At 47.2% G+C, this 22,087-nt stretch overlaps 1 protein-coding gene across 4 annotated transcripts in view; it reads right to left on the minus strand.

Moving 5' to 3' along the window:
• The window catches only part of add3a (adducin 3 (gamma) a), an 85,800-nt gene that overhangs the window by 13,166 nt on the left and 50,547 nt on the right, over positions 1 to 22,087 (minus strand). For 2 of the 4 annotated variants that reach the window (XM_083693986.1, XM_083693983.1), the window contains exons 1-8: positions 19,424 to 19,803; positions 14,282 to 14,537; positions 8,103 to 8,241; positions 6,797 to 6,948; positions 6,354 to 6,434; positions 1,217 to 1,366; positions 615 to 758; positions 162 to 260 (exon numbers count right to left, since the gene is read on the minus strand). In XM_083693986.1, coding sequence (XP_083550112.1) covers positions 162 to 260; positions 615 to 758; positions 1,217 to 1,366; positions 6,354 to 6,434; positions 6,797 to 6,948; positions 8,103 to 8,241; positions 14,282 to 14,482 — 966 coding nt within the window. In that variant the 5' untranslated portion in view covers positions 14,483 to 14,537; positions 19,424 to 19,803. Of the gene's footprint in view, positions 1 to 161; positions 261 to 614; positions 759 to 1,216; positions 1,367 to 6,353; positions 6,435 to 6,796; positions 6,949 to 8,102; positions 8,242 to 14,281; positions 14,538 to 19,423; positions 19,804 to 22,087 lie in introns of those variants that run through there. The other 2 variants (XM_083693984.1, XM_083693985.1) reach the window with 1 other exon arrangement.

The following is a 22,087-nucleotide window of genomic DNA, read 5'->3' on the forward strand; positions in this document are numbered from 1 at the left end:
AAAACAAACCCAGCAGGGGGACTGGGAGGTCAACACACTGGTGTACAGCAGAGGCACAGTAGGGGATGGAATGGCAGAAAAACAAGCAATCTGTAGAACAAAACGATTCCCAGTGTTTTGTTTTGGATAATGTGTGTGTGTGTGTGTGTGTGTGTGTTTACCTGGATCTCACAGGCATACTGGGCATTGTAGATGTAGTGAAAGGCCTCTTCGATGGACTCCCCGAGTGCGACCACGCCATGGTTCCTCAGGACCAGCACCTGTTAACCACACACGGTCACACAGCGGTCAGAACACAACCACAGTCCCTTCCAGTCACATCTACTGTACCATGACCACATCCCCACAGTGAGGTCCAAAGGATTCCCAAAATCTAACCACAGAGACCATGAATTTGTGATATTATTTATGTATTTATTATCTAATATGTATCTAATTCATTTAACCTTTGTCTAACCAGGCAGGTCAATAAAGAAAAAAAATAGTAATATTCACAATTACGGCATGCAAACATTTGGGTCAAAAGTGAGCTTGGTCAAAGGGTGGTCATGTCGACCACAAACCCCACAATGCGGTCAGAGGGACCACAGGGTAGTCCTGTGCTCCTCCTGTACCTTGGTGGAGGGTCCGAGGGCCTTCTGCAGCTCCAGGCGCTCGTCCTGCTCGTCAAGGCTTCCCTGGTAGTTGTAGTAGGCGATGTCCCCCAGGATCAGGGCCTCCTGGGAGATGGGCAGTATGCCACACTTCATAGACGACACCTGGGAGGAAAGGAGAAGACAGGGTTCATAAGGGGGAGACACTAAGTGGGATCCTTGAACCTAGGGTAAACCCTAACCCTAACCCTAACCTTAACCTGAACTGTAACCTGAACCTGAACCCTAACCCGGACCGTTTTAAATCTCAACTTCAAAAAGGTGACATCAGAATTTGCATTTACCGCAACTGGGAGAGCTGTGATGTCATTCTGAGCATTATCGTGCTCTTGTTTCTATAACTGCCATGTTTCTCCTCACTTCTTTCGTTTTGTCATTTTTGTTTTCAATTTCGAAATCTAAATCAAGTTCTAAATCATACATACGCTTCTTGTATAAATACATTTTAGATAAATGTAATTAAGCTAAATATCATTTTTGCATTTTTGTCATGGCGTTGTTTTCGTGGCGATGATTTCGTCCTCCAACCGCTTAACAAAAAAACCTCTCCCGTGGACACTCACGGCGGCGGTGGCAGGGGTGTGCACGTGGATGATGCAGCGGACGTCGGGGCGCATGGAGTAGATGGCGGCGTGGGGGCTGAAGCCGCAGGAGTCGATGCGCAGGTTGGTGGAGCCCTGGTCAATCACGTCCCCGATGATGTTCACCTTCACCTGGGGGGGGGGAGAGGAGAGCATTAGACGGGACCACTCTAACAATAGCCCCGCACGCACTTACGCACGCACGCACGCACGCACGCACGCACACACGCACACACAGAGACACAGACACATGGTGGTCCTCTGTGGCTCAGTTGGTAGAGCATAGCACTAACAACGCTTCGGTTGTGGGTTCGATTCCCGCTGGGACCATATATACTGAAAAACATATGCACTCACTGCAATGTAAATCGCTTTGGATAAAAGGGTCAGCTGAATGACATGAATATATATAATAACACACACCTTTACATTATACCAGTGAATCACTGGCTGACAGAGTAAAGAAAACATATGAATCACACTGACAATATTATGAGGGACATTATCCACTATGTACATAAATCTATGAGTTAAGAAACCAACCAGTCATAAAACCATAATAACATAATCAATGACGAATACATCATCATCATCATCATTAGGGAAATGTACGGCAGTACTACCAGGAATCATCACCGTCTAACTGAGTAATTGGCCATGATGTGTCCTCAATGAGAACTTCATTACCTCTGGATTATTAGATCTGGTTATGAGAGGAAGAGAGAGAAGGAGGAGAGAGAGAGAGAGATTGATGATGATAGAAGAGAGGATATGTGACGTGGCCTGAACACAGCCCGTCACCAGCAGAGAGAACAGCCAGTTCTTCTCAATACCAAACTAACCAGCAGACCTCAACTGTCCTCCTTGATTTAAACCCTAAAGTACACATTTTTGTTGCTTTTATGTTGTAACAATTTTTAAGTGACTTGCCAGTGACTTGCCACGTCATTAATGGAATGTGTGTTTGTCTATGTGCTCGTTGACAACTGGTTGACTGTAAATTTGAAACAAGAAAAATATTTAAAATGGGATAATATACAATGGGATATATATAAAAAATACGAATAGAAAATGGCTAGCTAGTCCATGCTCTCGTCAACTATATGGGAGAGTGAGAGTGAGCAGACTAGCCTGATCGATCCTTTACCCAGCGGACTAAAGTGAATGGCAGCAGTCAATCGTGTCTAACTCTCCTTCCTTCCCCCCCCCCCCCCCCCCGCCACACCCACCCACACACACACACACAGTGAAGTGACAGCTGTGGGACGGCCAGACGATCGAACATGGTTACATCACATGTTGAGCCTGTGCTAGACGCCAGACCACCCTCAGTGCCCTTCAATGTCCCGGCCCTGCTAAGAGGCCTACCAATCAAACGCCAGAACGGGCAGGCAGGATGTGTGGGCTCAGCAGTTTCTGACAATAGAGACTTTAAAGGCATTAAATGTGTTTGATGTGTTGAGGCGAAGCATGACATGTGACGCAGGCCTTTTATATGATGACATCAAAAGACAGTAACAGTCTCATGTCCGAAATAGATATTCACTGACTAGAAGCAACATTAATGTCCGTTAGCACAGACAGGCTAATGAGCACAGCAGACCCCCCCCCCCCCCCCCAGTTAGCTACAGTACAGGCTTGTTGGTGAAAGCCTGGGGGTTCAGTTAGTGTTGAACCAATCAGAAAGTTCAACGTTGATCTACATGGAGTAGGAGGTGAATCTCATTGGTCAATGAGGCTCTGGGTAGAAGTCGCACGCACGCACGCACGCACGCACGCACGCACGCACGCACGCACGCACGCAGTGAGGCTCTGGGTAGAAGTTGCCGGTAGGTACAGATCTAGGACCAGCTTACCCTAACCCTAACCTGATCCAAACCTTACCATGACCGCATAAACCCTAAAACTGACCTCAGATCAATGTCTATGGTCAACTCCATTCTACTACAGTACTACACTAACCAGAGGGGTGTGGCACTCTAAACCTTAGTGCTTTCTATTTCCAATGGAGAGCAGCCAACAACAGCTGCAGTCCAACACTGTGTCCATCATCGTGACCCTAATCGTATCTCCTTGTGAGGCCGAGTTCTGCCCATAATCTAATTTGGAGTTATGCATAATCTAGCGGTCCCAAATCTAATTTGAGTGTGTATTATTGTATCCTGAGTATAATGCTGAGGCACAGGAAGGCTAGGAGGAACAGAGTCATATAGATGTCACTTATTTACTACTATTACTTTAAGAGAGGGGTGGGGTGGGGGGGTAAATAGTTCATCATACTGTACGTCAGAAGGACTGTGTTTGAATAGGAATGCTTCAGAACATAGTGGCCTTGAGTGTCCCCTGACCATGTGATCATTGCAGGAAAAAAAAACAAAAAACAGGTCCTCGTAAAAAGCGAAGAAAATAGGGGTTAACGTTTTTCTTGGTCAGGTCACAAGGTCAGGGAATCCTCCTGCCCCCACCCCCCCCTCCCCCTGGAAGCCAGCCAGGTACTTTAATTGTTTCAGAGGAGCAACCAAACAAACCATGATCCAAGCATCAGGAGAGATCTAACTGTAATAAAACAGGTACATATATAATATATATATATATATATATATATATATATATATATATATATATAAATAAATAACATTTATATAGAATGAATATAAAATCTAACTTTCTTTTCTTATTCTCTCAGCCTATCATAATGGGAGAGGATTGTAAGAACCTCCTGTGTTGTATTTCTCGTATGCTCTAACATGTAGATGAGACTTGTATGTGTGTTTTCCATTTTCAGTCTAGCCATAATGACCCATTGGCGATTAATCAAGTTTATTGAACTGAACTGAATTGTACAAGAGCTCCCTCAGAGAGGTATTTCTCTGTGTGTGAATTGGGCAAATAAGGTTTGAACTTGAACTAAAATTCTCTCTATGGCGGAGGGAGGGTGAAACAGCTGTTCACTCTGAACGACGGCCAACTTCCTGTGAGGTGTCCTCTCTCTCACCTTGAAGTCCAGACAGCCCCCCCCCCCCCCCCCCCCCCCACGGCCTCTGTGACCTCTCACACACACTGCGCTCTGGATGACGCCATGTCTTTCTAGAGGTTAACAGCGTGCGCTCCCCGCAAAACACTCTCCCTTCGTGGGTTCAAACCCATATAACACCCCATAAAGAGAAGGATAGAAAGAAGAGAGGGAAGGAAAGAAAAGAAAGAGAGACAGAGAGGGACGAGAAAGAAAGAGAGAGAGAGAGAGAAAGAGGCCTTGTTGGAGGAGGTATTTCACTTTTTCTGTCAACAGCTGCCAGTGTGGTGGTCTAGGCAGCCTCAGATACAAAGCTTTCCTGCTGGCAAACCACAGAACCACAGCAAAGGCTTTGTTTTCAGCACCCCACTAGCAGGGAACCCAGCTGGGAATCAGCATATAAAACACAGTTGAAGGTTCTAAAGATCTGTGGTACCACATTATATCACCAACTGAACAGGATGAATTCATGCTGCACTGGGATCGCCTTCAAAATAAATAGTTAATAAACTTAAATAAAAATGTGGCAACATTTGTCTCAATTCAGTCTCCACCAGCCTAAATATGTGAATGAAAACTATCGCTCTTCAATAACCTTTGTCCAAGTTCTTCTTCTTTCTCTCTCTCCCGACCTGCTAGTCCTGTCAAGCAATGAGCCCTGTTATCTGTCAGACACCAGTGTCATGTTTGTTAGCTACACCTGTCAACAACTAAGCATAGCACAGGTAGGCTAGCTTTGTCACCTGCTGTGAACCTCAGGGGCCCAGGGGGAGGGGAGAGGGAGAGAGGCAAAGAGAGAGAGAGCGGGGGGAGAGAGAGAGAGAGAGGGAAAAGGAAAGAAGAGAGACGGGTAGCCCGAGGAGAAAGAACAAAACAAACAGAGACAGACCAGAAAAACATGGAGCAGCCATCGCTCTCTTCAGCAAATATAAACAGGTGCTTGGTGCACACTCCCCTCAGACGACAACACACGTCTTACTCTGCTGCAGACAGAGGGGCAAACAGCCCCCACAGCCACGCCGGCCAAACTCACCCCCTCCCATTCAGCTAGAGACCAGTGGGTCCACATTGAGGGGCTGGTTTAGATCAATCAGATTAAAAAAATATGATGTTTGCAAAACTAGACCAGATCTGGCCGGACAATCTGGCCTCACTGGAACACAGAAGAACTTATGTCGGTGGGGTGAATACAAGTGGAGAACGATAATAATGATGATTTAGATTGTGAATGAAATTATTTAACGTGAATGTTTTCTTTTTTTTTAATCTTGGTTCAAGTTACGTATTTATTAAATTGACGATTCACTTTTGCGTATGGGTCATTTCATAAACAAGGGTGCCAGTGAGGATTTCTTGGACGTCCTGTTAACATGTCAGTGAAAATGATCAGACTGTTTATTTAATTTAATTTATTCCTTCTATTTGGTGTGTGTGCGTCAACGTACTGGAAGTGTGTGTGTGTGTGTGTGTGTGTGTGTGTGTGTGTGTGTGTGTGTGTGTGTGTGTGTGTGTGTTGACATGTGAGTCATACACATAGCATCCTTTCATTATCACTTCATCAGGCATTCTTCCTTGGCAACAACACCCTACTGTACACCAAGTGACAAACTTGTTTAAGAACTACACCGTCTGTCTGTGTCTCTGTGTGTGTGTGTGTGTGTGTGTGTGTGCTTGCACGCGCGCGCTCCAATCTCACCTACAGGGAGTTAACCAACTCGGGATAACATTGTATTCACTATCAACCATAATACTATAAATCTATTTCAGACAAATATACGGTGAATGGCACCAGGCACACAAACACACACTCCTGATCGCCAATGCCTTTGGAACACAACACAAGCATTTGTGCCAGAATACTGGATTGCGGGGCTAATCTAATACTAAAATAATTCAAGGAAATAAATGTCTGATTAACCAGAGCTGAACGGCTGGGTCCTATGAAGGTCTGCCAAGAACCTTTCACTCAGTGTGGAGTAACGCTGGCGCATACACACTGGCACCTAGCACGCACACACACACACACACACACACACACACACACACACACACACACACACACACACACACACACACACACACACACACACACACACTTAAACTTACCAGATTTGATGCAGACGCTTCTGCGAAGGACAGCCCTCTGGGGATGATGAGGATATGGTCTTGCTCTTTGCTCACTCTGACCTGCAAACAACAAAAACATACTTTTACCTGAAAAACAGGCACACCGTTTTGTGTGCCCTGAAAACATATGTAGTTGATACAGTAACAGACCCTACATGGGCCTTAAACCGATCTGAATGAAAGAAAGTTAAAGTTGAAAAACAATCCTGACACACTGCTGAGTGTGTCTCAGAAGCATTATTCTGTGGTATATCAGAATATTTGTATTTTTGGGGTATTATTTAACCTTGAATTATGCAAGTCTCTTTTTCAGGAGAGCCCTGTTTATCAAGGCACAAGAAAAACAAAACCATAAATAAAACATGGGAGAAAGTTGATGACAATATATAAATAAAGTTATCTTAAAAGCATCTCTTGCTTACTGTGATGTAGGAGCTGGCGAAGTGTGCCCAGCTGAACAAGTCCACCAATCTGTAGAGGCTGGCCAGTTTACAGCGTGTCTGCTTCTCCCCCTTCACCAGAGTGGTAGATTCCACTCCATACAGGTCGTTGATGGGAGTGACCATTCCAAGGCCTGGGAGAGGTGAGCAGAAAAAGAGAGGGTCAAAAAAGGCAGCTTAGACGATATTCGTCTCTTATCGATGAAGAAAATAAATATGTCTGCCGTTTTAGTTCACTGGAATATCATCAACATGTATGAAATAATAATTACAACATGAATCAGTCTAAATCAGTGTTGCGAGTGGCATAGGGATCGAAACGGACTCTCCCCTCCCTATTCTCAAAGCGATAAGCACATCAAAATCGACCTAACAGGACAAAATCTATTACTCAATAAAAATCTTATTTAGGAGAGACAAACAATAATATGCACTGTATCCGCTGCTTAATGGCTGGTAACCGTCTGAAAGGAAGCGTTCATTCATCCTTGTCCCCAACCCGTTTACCATAGATCCCTCTATACTGAACACACATCATTAGTCTGTTACGCCAGACTCATAAATCTACTGTAGGTTCGGGAGACGCTGCGGCGATGGAAACGGGAGACTAGACACAAATAGACTGGAGTTATCCACTTTCGTTGACATCAAAGAGAGGCTAAACTTATAAGCTATAAAATATACAGGAAATTCAATCATGTCATTTCACATCATATCCATCTTTTTTTCATTCCTCACTTTACTACAAAGTCTGGGATTATGGAGCGCCGGAGGTTGGTGCGTGTGTTGTAGCGTTATGTGGGGATGATACAGGAGGGTTGAATAGAGCCGGGTGGATTTCGGACGTCGTGGTAATTCAGCGTTAGTTCTGCATTCTAAAGGCCGTGATTGGAAGCAGCCTTCACATGTGGAATCCTGGACCAGGACTCTGGACAGATGAATGGAGGGAAATATGCACGGCTCTTCCGGAGTCGGCTGGGAAAGGTTTGTAGGTGTGTGTACAGTATGTGTGTGTACAGTATGTGTGTGTGTGTGTGTGTGTGTGTACAGTATGTGTGTGTGTGTGTGTGTGTGTACAGTACTGTGTGTGTGTGTGTGTGTGTGTGTGTATATGTATGAGTGTGCGTGTCTTCAGACGACGTGGAAATCTCCACTTTTCCAAAAAATGTTGGTGGGTCAATATTGAGAATATCTTTCAAAGCCAGTGGCCTGGGGGCGAGGGCGGTTGGTACGCTCCACCAGCAGTTGGGTTGCCCGAGTGATGGGCCGTACCACCTCTGCTACTTACTGAGGGGGGAGGTGCTGAAGCCAGCCACAGAGCTGGACATGAAGAAGTCAGCGATCTGTCGGAGGGCGAGCAGTCCAGTAGGGTTGTTCCCTTTCTTCATCTGCTCCTGGATCAGCCCCTCCAACTCATCCTTAAAGGCCTGGAAAGAAGAGAGAGAGGAGGAGGGAGGGAGAGAGAGAGGGAAGGAGGGGGAGAGAGAGGGAAGGAGGGGGAGAGAGAGAGAAGGAGAGAGGGAGAGAAATTAATCAGAGATTAGACGAGTGCTCCTTGGGTGTCACTCTCTCACTTGGCCAGACAGACTGGCTGGGGATTGGCTGGCTGGGGAGAGGGGTCTATCCTAATCCCCCCGTCCTCAAGTCCCCTGCCCGGGTGTTCACCTCAACTACTTACAGTACACTGAACACACACTACTTACACACCCTTCTGACGTACAAAGTACTGACACACACGTATACGCCAACGCACGCGCGCACACACACACACACACACACACACAGACACAGACACATATACGCACTTGATGCACGCACACAGACACACAGACACACACACACACACACACACACACACACACACACACACACACACACAGTGTCTTGGCTACAGGGCCACCCTGTCATTCACAGCCAAGTAGGTCTGTAGACCTGGCCTGACAGTTTAAGCTCTTGGTGAGGACAAGTCTGTTAACTTTCTCTCTCCCCCTCTCTCTCCTTACAGGGATGAGTGGTTAAGTGTTGTGGAATATAGAGTTATGTATTGAGCGAATAAAGGGGATCTTTAATTCAAATTCTCTTTACCAACTTCTCTCTCACTCACTCTCTTTACTGCTCTCTCTCTCTTTACTGCTCTCTCTCCTTCTCTCTCTCTCCCTCTCTCTCTCTCTCTCTCTTTACTGCTCTCTCTCTCTCTCTCTCTTTACTGCTCTCTCTCCCTCTCTCTCTCTCTCTCTCTCTTTACTGCTCTCTCTCTCTTTACTGCTCTCTCTCTCTCTCTCTCTTTACTGCTCTCTCTCCCTCTCTCTCTCTCTCTCTCTCTCTTTACTGCTCTCTCTCTCTTTACTGCTCTCTCTCTCTCTCTCTCTTTACTGCTCTCTCTCCCTCTCTCTCTCTCTCTCTCTCTTTACTGCTCTCTCTCTCTCTCTCTTTACTGCTCTCTCTCCCTCTCTCTCTCTCTCTCTCTCTCTCTTTACTGCTCTCTCTCTCTCTCTCTCTCTCTCTCTCTCTCTCTCCTGCACCCAGACACCATTGGAACTAGGACAGGTAGAGATATAAAGTATAAAGGAGGCAGAGGTGAGTCATTTACACTACACTACACACACACACACACACACACACACACACACACAGAGCACAAAACAAGGGCTCTGATTTATCACCCCCTAATAACTATATTTAACATAACGCAACTGCCTGATGACGTAATGTGAACTCCAAATACAATAGTCACTCGGGAATACATGGGACATTACATGAAAACACATGAAGTCAACAATTATTCAAGAGATAAACAGTTCATAATGGTAGACAATAAACTGACTTCAAATATGAGTCTTAACCCTCCCCTGTTGTGAACCTTTCAGTTGGGAAGACAGGAAACTCGATTTATGATTCACCGTGTTGCAATGGTGTTGCACTTGCTGTTAGCTTGTGCAATAGCAACCATTACTTTCTGACCTCAGGTCAACTCGAACAACTTCTCTTTGTGCAACTTCTTTGACAACCAGCTAGAGTGGAAAGAGGGGAGATTCAGAGCAGTGGGGGGGGGAGGAATTGGCCGTGACACCATTTCAGCACAATGACTTTCCAAAACAGAGACGCATCCAATATTAATCCCATTATACCATCTCTCTGCTTATGCAAGAGTCCCTTTTGAGTCGACACCGTGGGTGGAACGAGTTATCTCACCCTATACACAAAACATCTCTGACAGTCACTTCCCTCTCCGTCTCTATAATTCCCCGCCCCCACCGGTGGGCCCCATGGGACAGGCCATTATGGCTTGCGGATGGAGCTGGGGCCATCGATTTTGTGCCCACGGGGGTGGTTGATCTAGAGCATGCCCTCGGAACACACAGAATCAGAAAACTGCGGTTTCTGAGCCAGAGCCAAAACATTCCGCTGTCGCTCACGGTGCCATTGCCATAGTGACGAGCTCGGCCCCGGCCTGGAAACTGCAGTGGTGCGGATGTGTGTGTGTGTGTGTGTGCCTGGACTTATGGCTGTGGGTGTTTGTTGTGCTTCTACAGCCGCATTGGATGACTGGCATACACTCAATGCCGGCTGCATAGATCCATTCATAGCCTAGGGGGATCCTGTGTGCGGAGCTTGATTAATACTGCCTTCATTGTGAATCTGCACCAGAGGCTTTCTCTATGGCCTGTTGCTGGCTGCAATACTGAAAAAGACACACACACACACACACACACACACACACACACACACACACACACACACACACACACCGCAGCTTGTGTGTGTCTGTGCAAAACAGATTATAACGCCAGATTATTTTTATTCCCATCATCTAAACAGATTAAATCCTGGTTTATAATATTTCAGCCCTAACCCTCTCAGCCGAGTGACACAAATACAAACATTGCTCACGAAGAGGGTTGCTCATGTGAGCTGCCGTGCTGCGTGTTTACCACGTTTTGGCGGTGTTTTAACTCACTGGGCGAACCGGAGCCAAAATGATATCCCTATAACCTTGAGGTGAAACACACAGCACAAGCCAGGAGTAGAACTTTTAACCCCGACTGATTAAAAATATGGAAATAAAAACATCCTGTCGAGTTCATGTTCCTGCAAGCCATATCTCTCCTGTTAGTCAGAGGGACGGCGTGATCCAGTCAGCGAGGGAGAGAGGGAGAAGGAGAGGCTTTCGTGACCATTCAGAGCGAGTGGGGGGGGGGGGCAAGGGGCGGGCAAGGGGGGGCTGGTGGAGGTAGAAATTGGAGGATGGGCTCAATGTAATGCATGGAATGGAATAGGGAATGCTATCACGCACGTGTTTGATACCATTCCCTACTTCCATTCCATGTATTACAAATGAGCCCGTCCTCCCTTTTCTACCTCCACCAGCCTCCCCTGGTGTAGCTATTCATTTCCTCAGAAGGAAAGAGATGGAGGGTCCTAAAGCTGTGTGCTGCATTAGAGAAGCCATACAAGACGGGAAGCCGTCAGTCAGGACAATCCCCTCAGCAGACAGAAGGCTTTAGTGTGGGACAGCGGTGACCGGAGCACCGCGCGCCAGGTCACGCTGACACCGCTGACAAAGGAGGCGCCGGAATGGGGAGAATAAATCCAAAAGACATCCACAATTTAATAACTCTCCGAAATTGGAGCTTTTTTATGTTCCTTGTTCTCTCTCTCTCTCTCTCTCTCTCTCTCTGCACACATTGGTTTTGGGTGTCTAGAAAAGTGCTATCAAATCCAATCGACGAATATCATTATGGCCCGTATGGTGTGATGTTTTAGGGCGATATCCAACGCTTTGTTTGTTGTGGAGGGTCGTTTTTTTTGTCAGACACAGGTGATACTATTGTAGTGTAGGTGCTGCGAACCGTGGGAAAGGAAAACAAAGGCTTTATGACCATTGTGGAGTTACAGGCCAATAACACACTTGCAGTGGATCAAGAGGGGCTTGCATCACCTGCTGACAGCTGTAATGCCATTACCTCATAAAGAAACACACTCATTCAACCGTCGCAAAATAAACACTCCAATAGACAAACAGGCCTAGACACTTAGTCAGTCAGTCAGTCTGTCACTCACACACACACTCACACTCCAGGTAAAACATGTAATTATGACCCCCGACACAACTTCAGCTGAGGACTCTCCCATAAATCATCCAGTCTGTTTTCAACTCTGAGGGGAATAGAAGAAAAAGAAGAAAAAAAAAGAGGAAAGAGAGAGAGAAAAAAGTGAAAGTGCGTTTCCCTCCCATAAAACCGCAGTAGTGAAAGTGACTACGTCCAACCCCACTGCGTGCAATCTTCCCTCTTCGCATCACTAAATCACTTGGGCCGAGTGAGCTGTATTTCTACCGACAAGACCCAGGGGAAACTGAAAATAGAAGTAGCATGTGGAAGTAACAGTCAAATTCAATTTCATCTAACAGTATAACCTCATATATCTTTTTCACTCATATCTGAATGGTTGGGGGGGGGGGGGGGGGGGGTCACGTTAGAAACACACACAAGTCTAGTTCACAGAAGCCGGGGGACAGGAGCGGAGTGAGTGAGTCTACGTAGACGCATGTTTGTGTGAGTGTGCAAATGTGCGACAGCATGGTGGCCCCTCGAGGACCTGAGTTGCTCGTCCCTGAAAGACCTCTTTGTTGTTCCCCCCCAAAAAAACCCGAACACTTTTTCCATTTGGTTTGAAACATTTTCTAGAAATTCTACATTCTTTCCATTCAGAGATAAACAAACGTTGTCTCTTCTCTTCTCCATCTCCCGTAGAACAACAGAGGAGTCATGAGAGTCAGCTGTGCGCAGGCTAGTCCCTGCTAGCCTATATCGGTCTGCCTTTAAATATAGTCCTGCTGGGCCAGATGTCTGACAAACCATGTCATTTAGAGCTGCAGCTGCCCCCCCCTCCCCCCCCCCCTGAGCACTATAAACAAAACAAACCAACCTAGTATTCAGAGAGAGAAAGAGAGAGAGAGACGGGGAGGGATGGAGACACGTTGTTGTTGTTGTCATTGAAGGAGTGTGAGAGAGTTGAGTAGTAATGGAAGTCAATGGCTCTCATGTGAGGGATGTCAACAGTATGCCCTCTGCGATGCACCTGTTAAGAGTTAATGGGATTTTACTGTAGGCTTGCTCACACACACGCGCACACACACACACGCACATACACACACAGCTGGGGAAAAAGCCTACCAATAAACCACAGTGGGCATGTGCAGAATGTGGATCACATTAAGCACTTTCAAAAGAACAGGCTTCAATCACACACACACACACACACACACACACACACACACACACACACACCTCGCATGATGCAAACCAACACTGAGTCAATACTAGGTAGTACAGGACTATATGAAACTGGGTGTGGCTGACTGTGGCAGTTCCACTGGGCCCCAGGCCTGTGGTTGTCTGCAGACTGACTGGAGTGTCTCTGTGGTCGATGGCATAACCTCTGTGACAAGGAGCACTGTGGTTAACCCCTTCAGACCTGGCCAACTTCAAAAGGCAACCGCCAGCAAAAGGAGGGCGCATTTTATTGTCAAAGGTTGTTAAAAATGTCTTTTCGCTGACTAAATCCATTCACAAGCCATGAGCCTAGAGGTTGAATTCTGAGACATGTATCTCTCTCTCTCACAGGAATCCTCTCTCTCTTACAATAAATGCACAGTATAGATATATGCAGTTAGGTCCGTAAATATTTGGACAGTGACACAATTTCCATAATTTTTTGGCTAAGTCTAATCTGGCCTTTGTATTCTTGAGGCTTATGAATGGTTTGCACCTTGTGGTGAACCCTCTGCATTTGCTCTTGTGAAGTCTTCTCTTTATGGTAGACTTGGAGAATGATATGCCTACCTCCTGGAGAGTGTTCTTCACTTGGCTAGATGTTGTGAAGGGGTTTTTCTTTACCATGTGAAGGATCCTGCGATCATTCACCACTGTTGTCTTCTGTGGACATTCAGGCCTTTTTGTGTTGCCAAGCTCAACAGTGCATTCTTTTTCTCTCAGAATGTACCAAACTGTTTTGTTTTTGCAGGATGTAAGGATGGCCTGTTTCACTTGCATTGTGAACTCCTTTGACCGCATGTTGTGTGTTCACAGCAACAGCTTCCAAATGCAAATGCCACACTTGGAATCAACTCAGACCTTTTACCTGCTTAATTGATAAAGAAATAACAAAGGAATAGCCCACACCTGTCCATGAAACTGCTTTTGAGTCAATTGGTCCTTGAAAAAGAGGGGGCTACATATTAAAGAGCTGTAATTCCTAAACCCTTCCTCCAATTTGGATGTGAATACCCTCAAATTAAAGCTGAGAGTCTGCACTTTAAGCCCATATTATATAACTGTAACTTTAATATGTTTTGGTAAACAGCTAAAATAAAAAAAATTGTGTCAGATTTGAAATATATATGGAACTAACTGTTTATAACATAGATCGTCCCATCAAAACAAGCTAGAGTGAACCCCCACTCACCGGACTCTGTAGGATCTGCGTGACGCGTTTCTTCTGGTCCATCATGTTGAAGTCCTGCCGCAGGTCAGGCGACATGTTCCTGGAGCGCTGGTACTCCGGGTCGTTCTCATCGATGCGGTCGAAGTAGCGCTCCTTGTTGGGGGGACCCCCGCTGGGCGGGGGAGGGGTGGTGACCACCTCCTGATGGCCCTCGGCGCTCATGCCTGCTGCACCGCTCTGCTGCTGCTTCTGCTGCTGCTCGCGCTCTGCTCTTCACCTGCCATGGTGGAGGGAGGGAGGGAGGGAGGGAGGGAGAGAGAGGAGAGGAGAGGAGAGGAGAGGAGAGGAGAGGAGAGGAGAGGAGGGGATTTAGAATGAAAGTCGTATGTATGTTCCAGCAGTACTTTTGGCACAACTGTAATACACACTCAAAAACCTATTCCAAAACATGTTTTCTCAGAGAATAGTTGATGTTAGAGGCGAGTTGGGCTTATGGGACACAGAGATTCCACCACACGCAAGCACTGTGTACTTACAACACAGCAGCAGGTAAACAAGCACTGCAGGGTGTAGCCTAACCAATGACATGTCTATTACTCTCATAACAATATGTATAACAATACCTGGGGAGGCCGGTGGAGGTAGAAATTGGAGGACGGGATCATTGTAATGCATGGAATGGAATGAGAAATGGTATCAAATACACGTTCCTCATTCCGTGCATTACAATGACCTCGTCCTCCGATTTCTATCTCCACCAGCCTCCACTGACGTACAATGTAGACGTCATCGGGGTTAACTGGTGACAGTGACATGTCCCAGAGGGGGACAGACAGGAAACAGCCGCGGCGTCTGCCAACCAGGAAGAGGATGCCCATCCTATTAGCAGACTGGCGGGAGCCTGTCTCTGATTGGACAGGCACACAGCATGGACGCCACTAACAGGACCCTCTGTGTCCAGATAGTTGTTTTTGTTCCATCCACTTAGGTCCATCACACACACACACACACACACACACACACACAGCCCGTTATCTACATGGGACGTGATCCAAAAGGGAAAGACAAACAAAACTTATGAGAGAAACTTCTGTTTAGTTTGACCATTAGGGTCATGATTGGGTTACTGGATACATTTCCCTCTGCCTTGCACCAGAATTCAGTTGCCATGGTAACAAACTGTTTTGTTGGATAATAATGCAAAAAGTGTGCAATAATAAACTAAGGGTTAGGGTTAGGGACTCCATCTCCCAGAATGCTTTGCGACAGGGCTGTAGCCTTGGCGGTCCACGGTGGAGTGGAAGGTTAAGCCTTGGCGTTATTAGAGATGGGCGGGGCCCAGAGCAGGGCTTTACCAGATGGCGCCCTGGGTTTGTGGTGTTCAACGGAGCCCAGAGAGGAAAGGACAGGGAAACAAAACACTACAGCTGGGCTTCTTTTCAAATCACACTGGTCACGTGACCAAGGAATACTAAAGAGAGTTACCCTACCCTAGCAGCAGGAACACTCTACCTGTTCTTCCTCTCTATCCCCTCCCTCTCTCCCTCCCTCTCTCTCTGGCCAGGTCTAATATCCACTCCCCACCCACTGTTGATTCGATGCGGGAAAGAGGAGGAGGAGGAGGAGGAGGAGGAGGGAGGGAGGAAGGGGGGGGGCAGGGGGAGGAAGGTTCTTTTCTTTGCCGCGCGTTGCTAAGCTGCTCATTCAGGTCAAATGCCACTTAAAAAAGATGTTTCAGATTGAGAGAGACACACCACTCCGGGCTGGGCTGGGCTGGGCTGGGCTGGGCTAGGCTGGGCTAGGCTGGGCTAGGCTGGGCTGGGCTGGGCTGGGCTAGGCTGGGCTAGGCTGGGCTAGGCTGGGCTGGGCTGGGCTGGGCTAGGCTGTGTTTTTGAATAGAGAGAGACTGCATAGAGAGGTAGGAGTGAGCTGGCGTGTACAGTCTAGTATAGTTGCTTTAGCCACCTGCTTCAGCAAAGCTAGCTGAATGTTTATAATGTCATGAAAGAGACCAAAGGTATTATATTTTAAACACTTCCAACTGGGAGAACGAGAATAGTTGAAAGCTCCCAACAACTCAAAAGCACAGCAGGGATGGGACGCCCTTTGGACAAACATACCAAAGCTGGATGTAGACGTTGCCCTAAACCACAGATCTAGGATCAGATTAACCTACCTCCAATTCTAACTATAACCATGAGGAGAGTGAGACAAGATCTGCCCGTGGTCATCAGTGGTGATCAGTGGTTAGGGGGGACTTCAACCGTGTGTATTTAATGTGTATTCATACTAGTTAGAGACTTCAAAGCATGCCGGGTCGTTTGAGAGCTTGACCAAAACGGGCCGTGATATCGGAGATGAGGGTGCGCTGGACATTCCGCCACGGCAAGCTGACCAATGGGCTGACTGACGCCTGCGACCCTGAGTGGGGAGGGGCTTGGGGGGGGGTGGGGTGATGACACTTGACAGGTTTAGAACGTTGCTATGACAACACCACACCCAAGCAGGTCCGATTTTGCATACTGTAGCAGAGGCTCCCACGGTTCGAGTTCACCTTTAAATGAATGCTAACCCTATGAGAGAGATGGACTGAATCAAGAAAACCCTACTTGACTTCAAGCCACTATAACACTTCAGCTTTGGCACTCGCACAAAGGTTACGCTGACACGTCCCTCTTTCCATCATCTGAATCATCACAAAGGACGACTTACATTTCCTCTGAAGATGGCTGACTCCCAAACCACCTGATTTATAGTGAAGCCACTCTCTCTGTCCGGCTCTGATACACACGATACCCCTCCCTCCCTCCCTCCCTCCCTCTCTCTCTCTCTCTCTCCCCCCCTGAACCTGATCCGCTCACAAACGCTGTGATTTACATGGAAACGAATAAAACCCAAAGAATCCCCTTAAACCAGAGGCAGCTGGGACTGGGCAACCTGATATTCAATTCACTCCCCCCCCGCCAACTTCTTATGGAACGGTACGTGCCGGACGGTGCAGGCAGCAGCCTCGTATACGTTATAAACAGACAGGCCACAGCAAACAGCTAGCGCTTACTGGAAATGGTAAGGAACCAGAAAAAGAGTGATGGAGAGAGTGAGCGTGAGAGGTTGAGATAAACACATAAAGAACGAGAGAAAGCAGAAGAAGAAAGTGAGATTAAAAGAGAGAAATAGAGCGAGAGAGAATTGTTACAGTAGATGGGTGCAATACTCAGTGGACAACTCAACCCCCCCCCCCCCCCCTCCACACACACACACACACACACACACACACACACCCCGAAGCTCTAGTACATGGAACAGCCACAGGAAGAATGATACACGGGGGACGCCACTATCGAGCGTCCGTCACAAGGCGCCAGTTCCCGGAATTCCGAGAGTGTCCCGTCAATGGACCATTGTCCCCCGTCCGTCCGTCCGTCTGTCCGTCCTACTCCTGGGTCAGGCCCAGAATTGAGGCGTCAGGGTTCAAAGTTCATCAGAGGAAGACAAAATGAAAACCACCTGAGCCGCAACGAGCCGCAAGCCAAAGACAAACGTTTTGTTGTAACAGTTTCTGGGACAATAAAGTTGTTTGGATCGAACTGAACGGAATTGGGCTGACATACAAAGTGGCTGACCGCATGTTTACTAACCGCATGTTCACTTAAGACCGTGAGACATACGGTCGGACTGGTAGCCTGAGGCAAGGTGACCACAACCTCTCACCTACCGACGTTAACTGCACCGGTGACAGCGACCGTGACCACACCTACATCCACTCAAGACAGCCAATGCCCCAGGCAGAACGGGTCTCTATTGACGGTGGAACATACTCAACTCTCAACATTCAACAGGCTACATTACTGTCGCTGATTGAAAAGTACGAGCCAATATATATTTCTGTTTATATGCACAGAATGTGTGTGCGCTTATGACGTCTTAGAACCGGTCCAGTACCTTCAGAACCTCGACCACCCCCGGACCTCACCTACTGTAACGCCACACTGCACTCTGTTTGACATTTGGCGCTGGACCTCAGCCAGCAGTGCAGACAGCTCTGCTTCTTCTCTCTCTCTCTCTCTCTCTCTCTCTCTCTCACACTCTCACACACACACACACCCACACACACAAACACACAAAAACACACACCCCTCGTATCTTTATCATTCCTGGGAATTCTTCAACGCACCGCTGCCTGTCTTTTAGCTGCCACCCCTATAAATAGACTAGCTGGGTTGTGGGTCGTGTTTCAAACCTAATGGCAACAATACCAGGAAAGAATCCCTAGGGCTAATTATAGTTGAACATCTACTGTGCAGCCCACACACACACACACACACACACACACACTCACACACACACACACACACACACACACACTCACACACACACACACACACACTCACACACACACACACACACTCACACACTCACACACTCACACACACACACACACACACACACACACACACACACACACACACACACTCACACACTCACACACTCACACACACTCACACACACACTCACAGCCTAAATAAACACGAGACTCAGGATGCAAAACACATTCAATGAGCTATGAGTGACACCATAACGTTTGAACAATATAATATGCAAACCAAACAGCGTATAAATCTCAACAGGTTCTCAGACAGAGGGCAAGCTGTACCATACTCTCCAGAGCTGTGTGGCCCGCGTGTGAGTACTGTACATTTTTAGCAATCAGCACACATACCTACTGTTCTGTATGCATTACAGGCTAATGAGCTAGGCTAATCTCATAGAGGCTCCATTGGCTCAGCTCTGAGCATGCTGTCAAGTTCAACCAGAATCAATAACAGACAGGACCATTGAAACTGAGAAATTCCCCTGAAAATGGAATGACTAACTGACGCTGGGAATCATCATGTCTCAAAATTGAGGCTCACACACACACACAGACACTCCCTTTCACATTCCCTCTGCTCAGAAAGTGAATTACCGGCGAACAGCCGCAATAACAAGAAACAACATGGTACACACAAACCAAGACATACACAAACCAAGACATACACAAACCAAGACATACACAAACCAAGACATACACAAACCAAGACATACACAAACCAAGACATACACAAACCAAGACCTACACAAACCAAGACATACACAAACCAAGACATGAGCTATGAAACCAACCTTGTTGTGATTCCTCAGCCAGTCAGTGTATCTGATAAAACAGCCAATAAGAACTCAAGTCAAAACACATGTCTCTCTCACTCCAGTGAAAGGGTCCGGGAAAAAGAGAGAGAGAGTGTGTGTAAGAAAGAGAGGGAAAGAGAGCAAAAACCAGTCCGTTCACTTCTCCCGCAAGTACATCCTATTTGGCTGGCACCAAACTGCCAGCAGATAACAGTTTCGCTGCTCCGAGATTCCAGATACCACTGAGAGACACACACACACACACGCGCACACACACACACATACAAACATACACACACACACGTTCGCGGGCTGCCTTGACTGCTCTACCACGACGGGACGAGAGAGAGAGATTTCAACAGCTGTGAGTGTGTGTATGTGTATGTGTGTGTGTTTGTCCTCCGCGAGTGTGGGTGTGTTTGTGTGGAAAAGAGCTAAAGGGATCACGTGACGGACTTAATCCTCCGCCCACTGACACTAACACACACAGCCTGTCTGACCAATCCTAGGGCAGTCTCACACACTGGCCCCTTCCCTACTTACTTACCCCTGTCCCCGTCCCCCTCTCTCTCTCTCTCTCTGTTTCTCTGCTCTTCTTTCCCTTTCTCTCTCGCTCTCTCACTCCCCAGCTCCCCCCCTCTCCTCGCTCTTTTGACACACCCTTCTCCCTCCCTCCCCTCCCCCCTCACTCCCTCCCTCCCCCCCCCCCTCACTCCCTCCCTCCCTCTCTCTGCCCAGGGCAACAGTATCAAAGGTCAGTGTTCATGAGGCTGGCTGGCCACAGTACAGCATGGCTACAGGAACACAACCTGCTACGTCTGGTAATACTCTACGCCCTCGGACTCTACAGTTTAAACTGTCAACACCATGCTATTGTACTGTACATTCAGACCAGGGGAGGCTGAAAATGGAGGTAGAAACCAGAGGAAGGGCTCATTGTAATGCTTGGAATAGAATAAAGAATGGTATCAAACACACACATACATTAGTACCATTCCTTATTCCGTTCCATGCATTACAATGAGCCCGTGCAGCAGTTTTTGCCTCCACCAGCCTCCCCTGACTCAGACAACTTTCTACTGATCTGTACTGTACTATGTAAACATCGTACTTAATAACCACAGACACATCCTCCGATGTACTGATTTACCGGTACAAGTATGGTAGCCAAACTTTTTCATGTTCAACAGAATCACAGCTGCAGCTCATAGTCTGCACTGTTCAAAGAAACACAAGACAGCACTGTGTCAATACACTTGCTTACCAGGTCATGAATGATATGATATCAAACAATTAACATGTCTCGTTGTGTGCAGGGAGCATGGTGTAACCCCTTGGGCATATCTGACTGTGCATGAATCTGTTCTCACGTTGTAATAGAATATTGGACGAGACAAAGAACTTTGCTTTGATTTACAAAGAACAACACTGACACACGTCCACACCAGTTACCCCCCCCCCCCCCCAAGGACTTCTGGACTGGGTCCTCAGTCAGAGCAAAGAACCTCACCTGATAGTCATCCGTCTGAGCAAAGCTCACAGCCCCTCACCTAACCCTAACCCTAACCCAGACGATAAAAAGCCTATTGTTTAGACTGGAGACACTGTTCACCTTGTGCTAAATACACAAAAGCACAATGCTAGCTAGCGACCTCCCCAAGCTATGTTATGCTCAACGCCATCCTCTGTGGTTTGGTGTGGGGAGCATGTCTCTCAGACAGTACAAGCAGGGTGTGTCACACCCAGCGTGCTTTGATTGAAGGCGTTGACAGCGACGATCGTTAGCGCAGCTTAAACACACAAAGCCGTGCCCCGAGGGCCAACTGCCTATATGCTAATGGAGGGGGGGGGGGGGGGTGTCAATAATCAATGTGTGTGTATGTGTACAGTACGTTCATGTGCGTGTGTGTGTGTGTGTACAGTAAGTGCATGTGCGTGCGTATGTATGTGTGTGTGTGTGTGTGTGTGTGTGTGTGTGTGTGTGTACGTGCATGCGTGCGTGTGTGTGTGTGTATGGTGAAATGAATGGGTTTCTCAGTGTGAATAATCAACATGTGGATACTAGATACATCCAGGGAAGAAGACACAGAGAATGAAGGAGGAATACTTCACTATGGCGGGGGAGACGACCTTTGATCATGGTGACAGAGGTTTCTGAGAGGTGGTGGAACAGTGTGTGTTAAGATTCGCAAGGAGTGTGTGAAAAGGTGTGTGTGTGTGTGTGTGTGTGTGTGTATGTGTGTGTGTGAAAGAAGTGTCAAGAGTATGTGTTCTGTATTCTAATGGTGTCTGTGTGTGTGTGTGTGTGTGTGTCAAGAGTATGTGTTCTGTATTCTAATGGTGTCTGTCTGTGTGTGTGTGTGTGTGTGTGTGTGTGTGTGTGTGCGCGCGTGTGTGTGCATGAGAGAGAGAGAGACAGTGAGTGAGAGAGAGAGAGAGAGAGAGAGAGAGAGACAGTGCTGCACTAGCAGGCTGCGGCAGATCTAATTGAGAAGTAGCAGCCAGCTCAGCATCACATCATAAGGAAGGAGGAAGAGAGGGCTCGGTCAATATTTAATCACAACCACTTTAATCGGTGCTGCATTCGCTGACATTTAATCACACACCCCCCATCTGCCCTTTCACAAGCAGCGAGCCACACACACACACACACACACACAC

Source organism: Argentina silus (assembly GCF_951799395.1).
Source record: "Argentina silus genome assembly, chromosome: 22".
Taxonomy (NCBI): domain Eukaryota; kingdom Metazoa; phylum Chordata; class Actinopteri; order Argentiniformes; family Argentinidae; genus Argentina; species Argentina silus.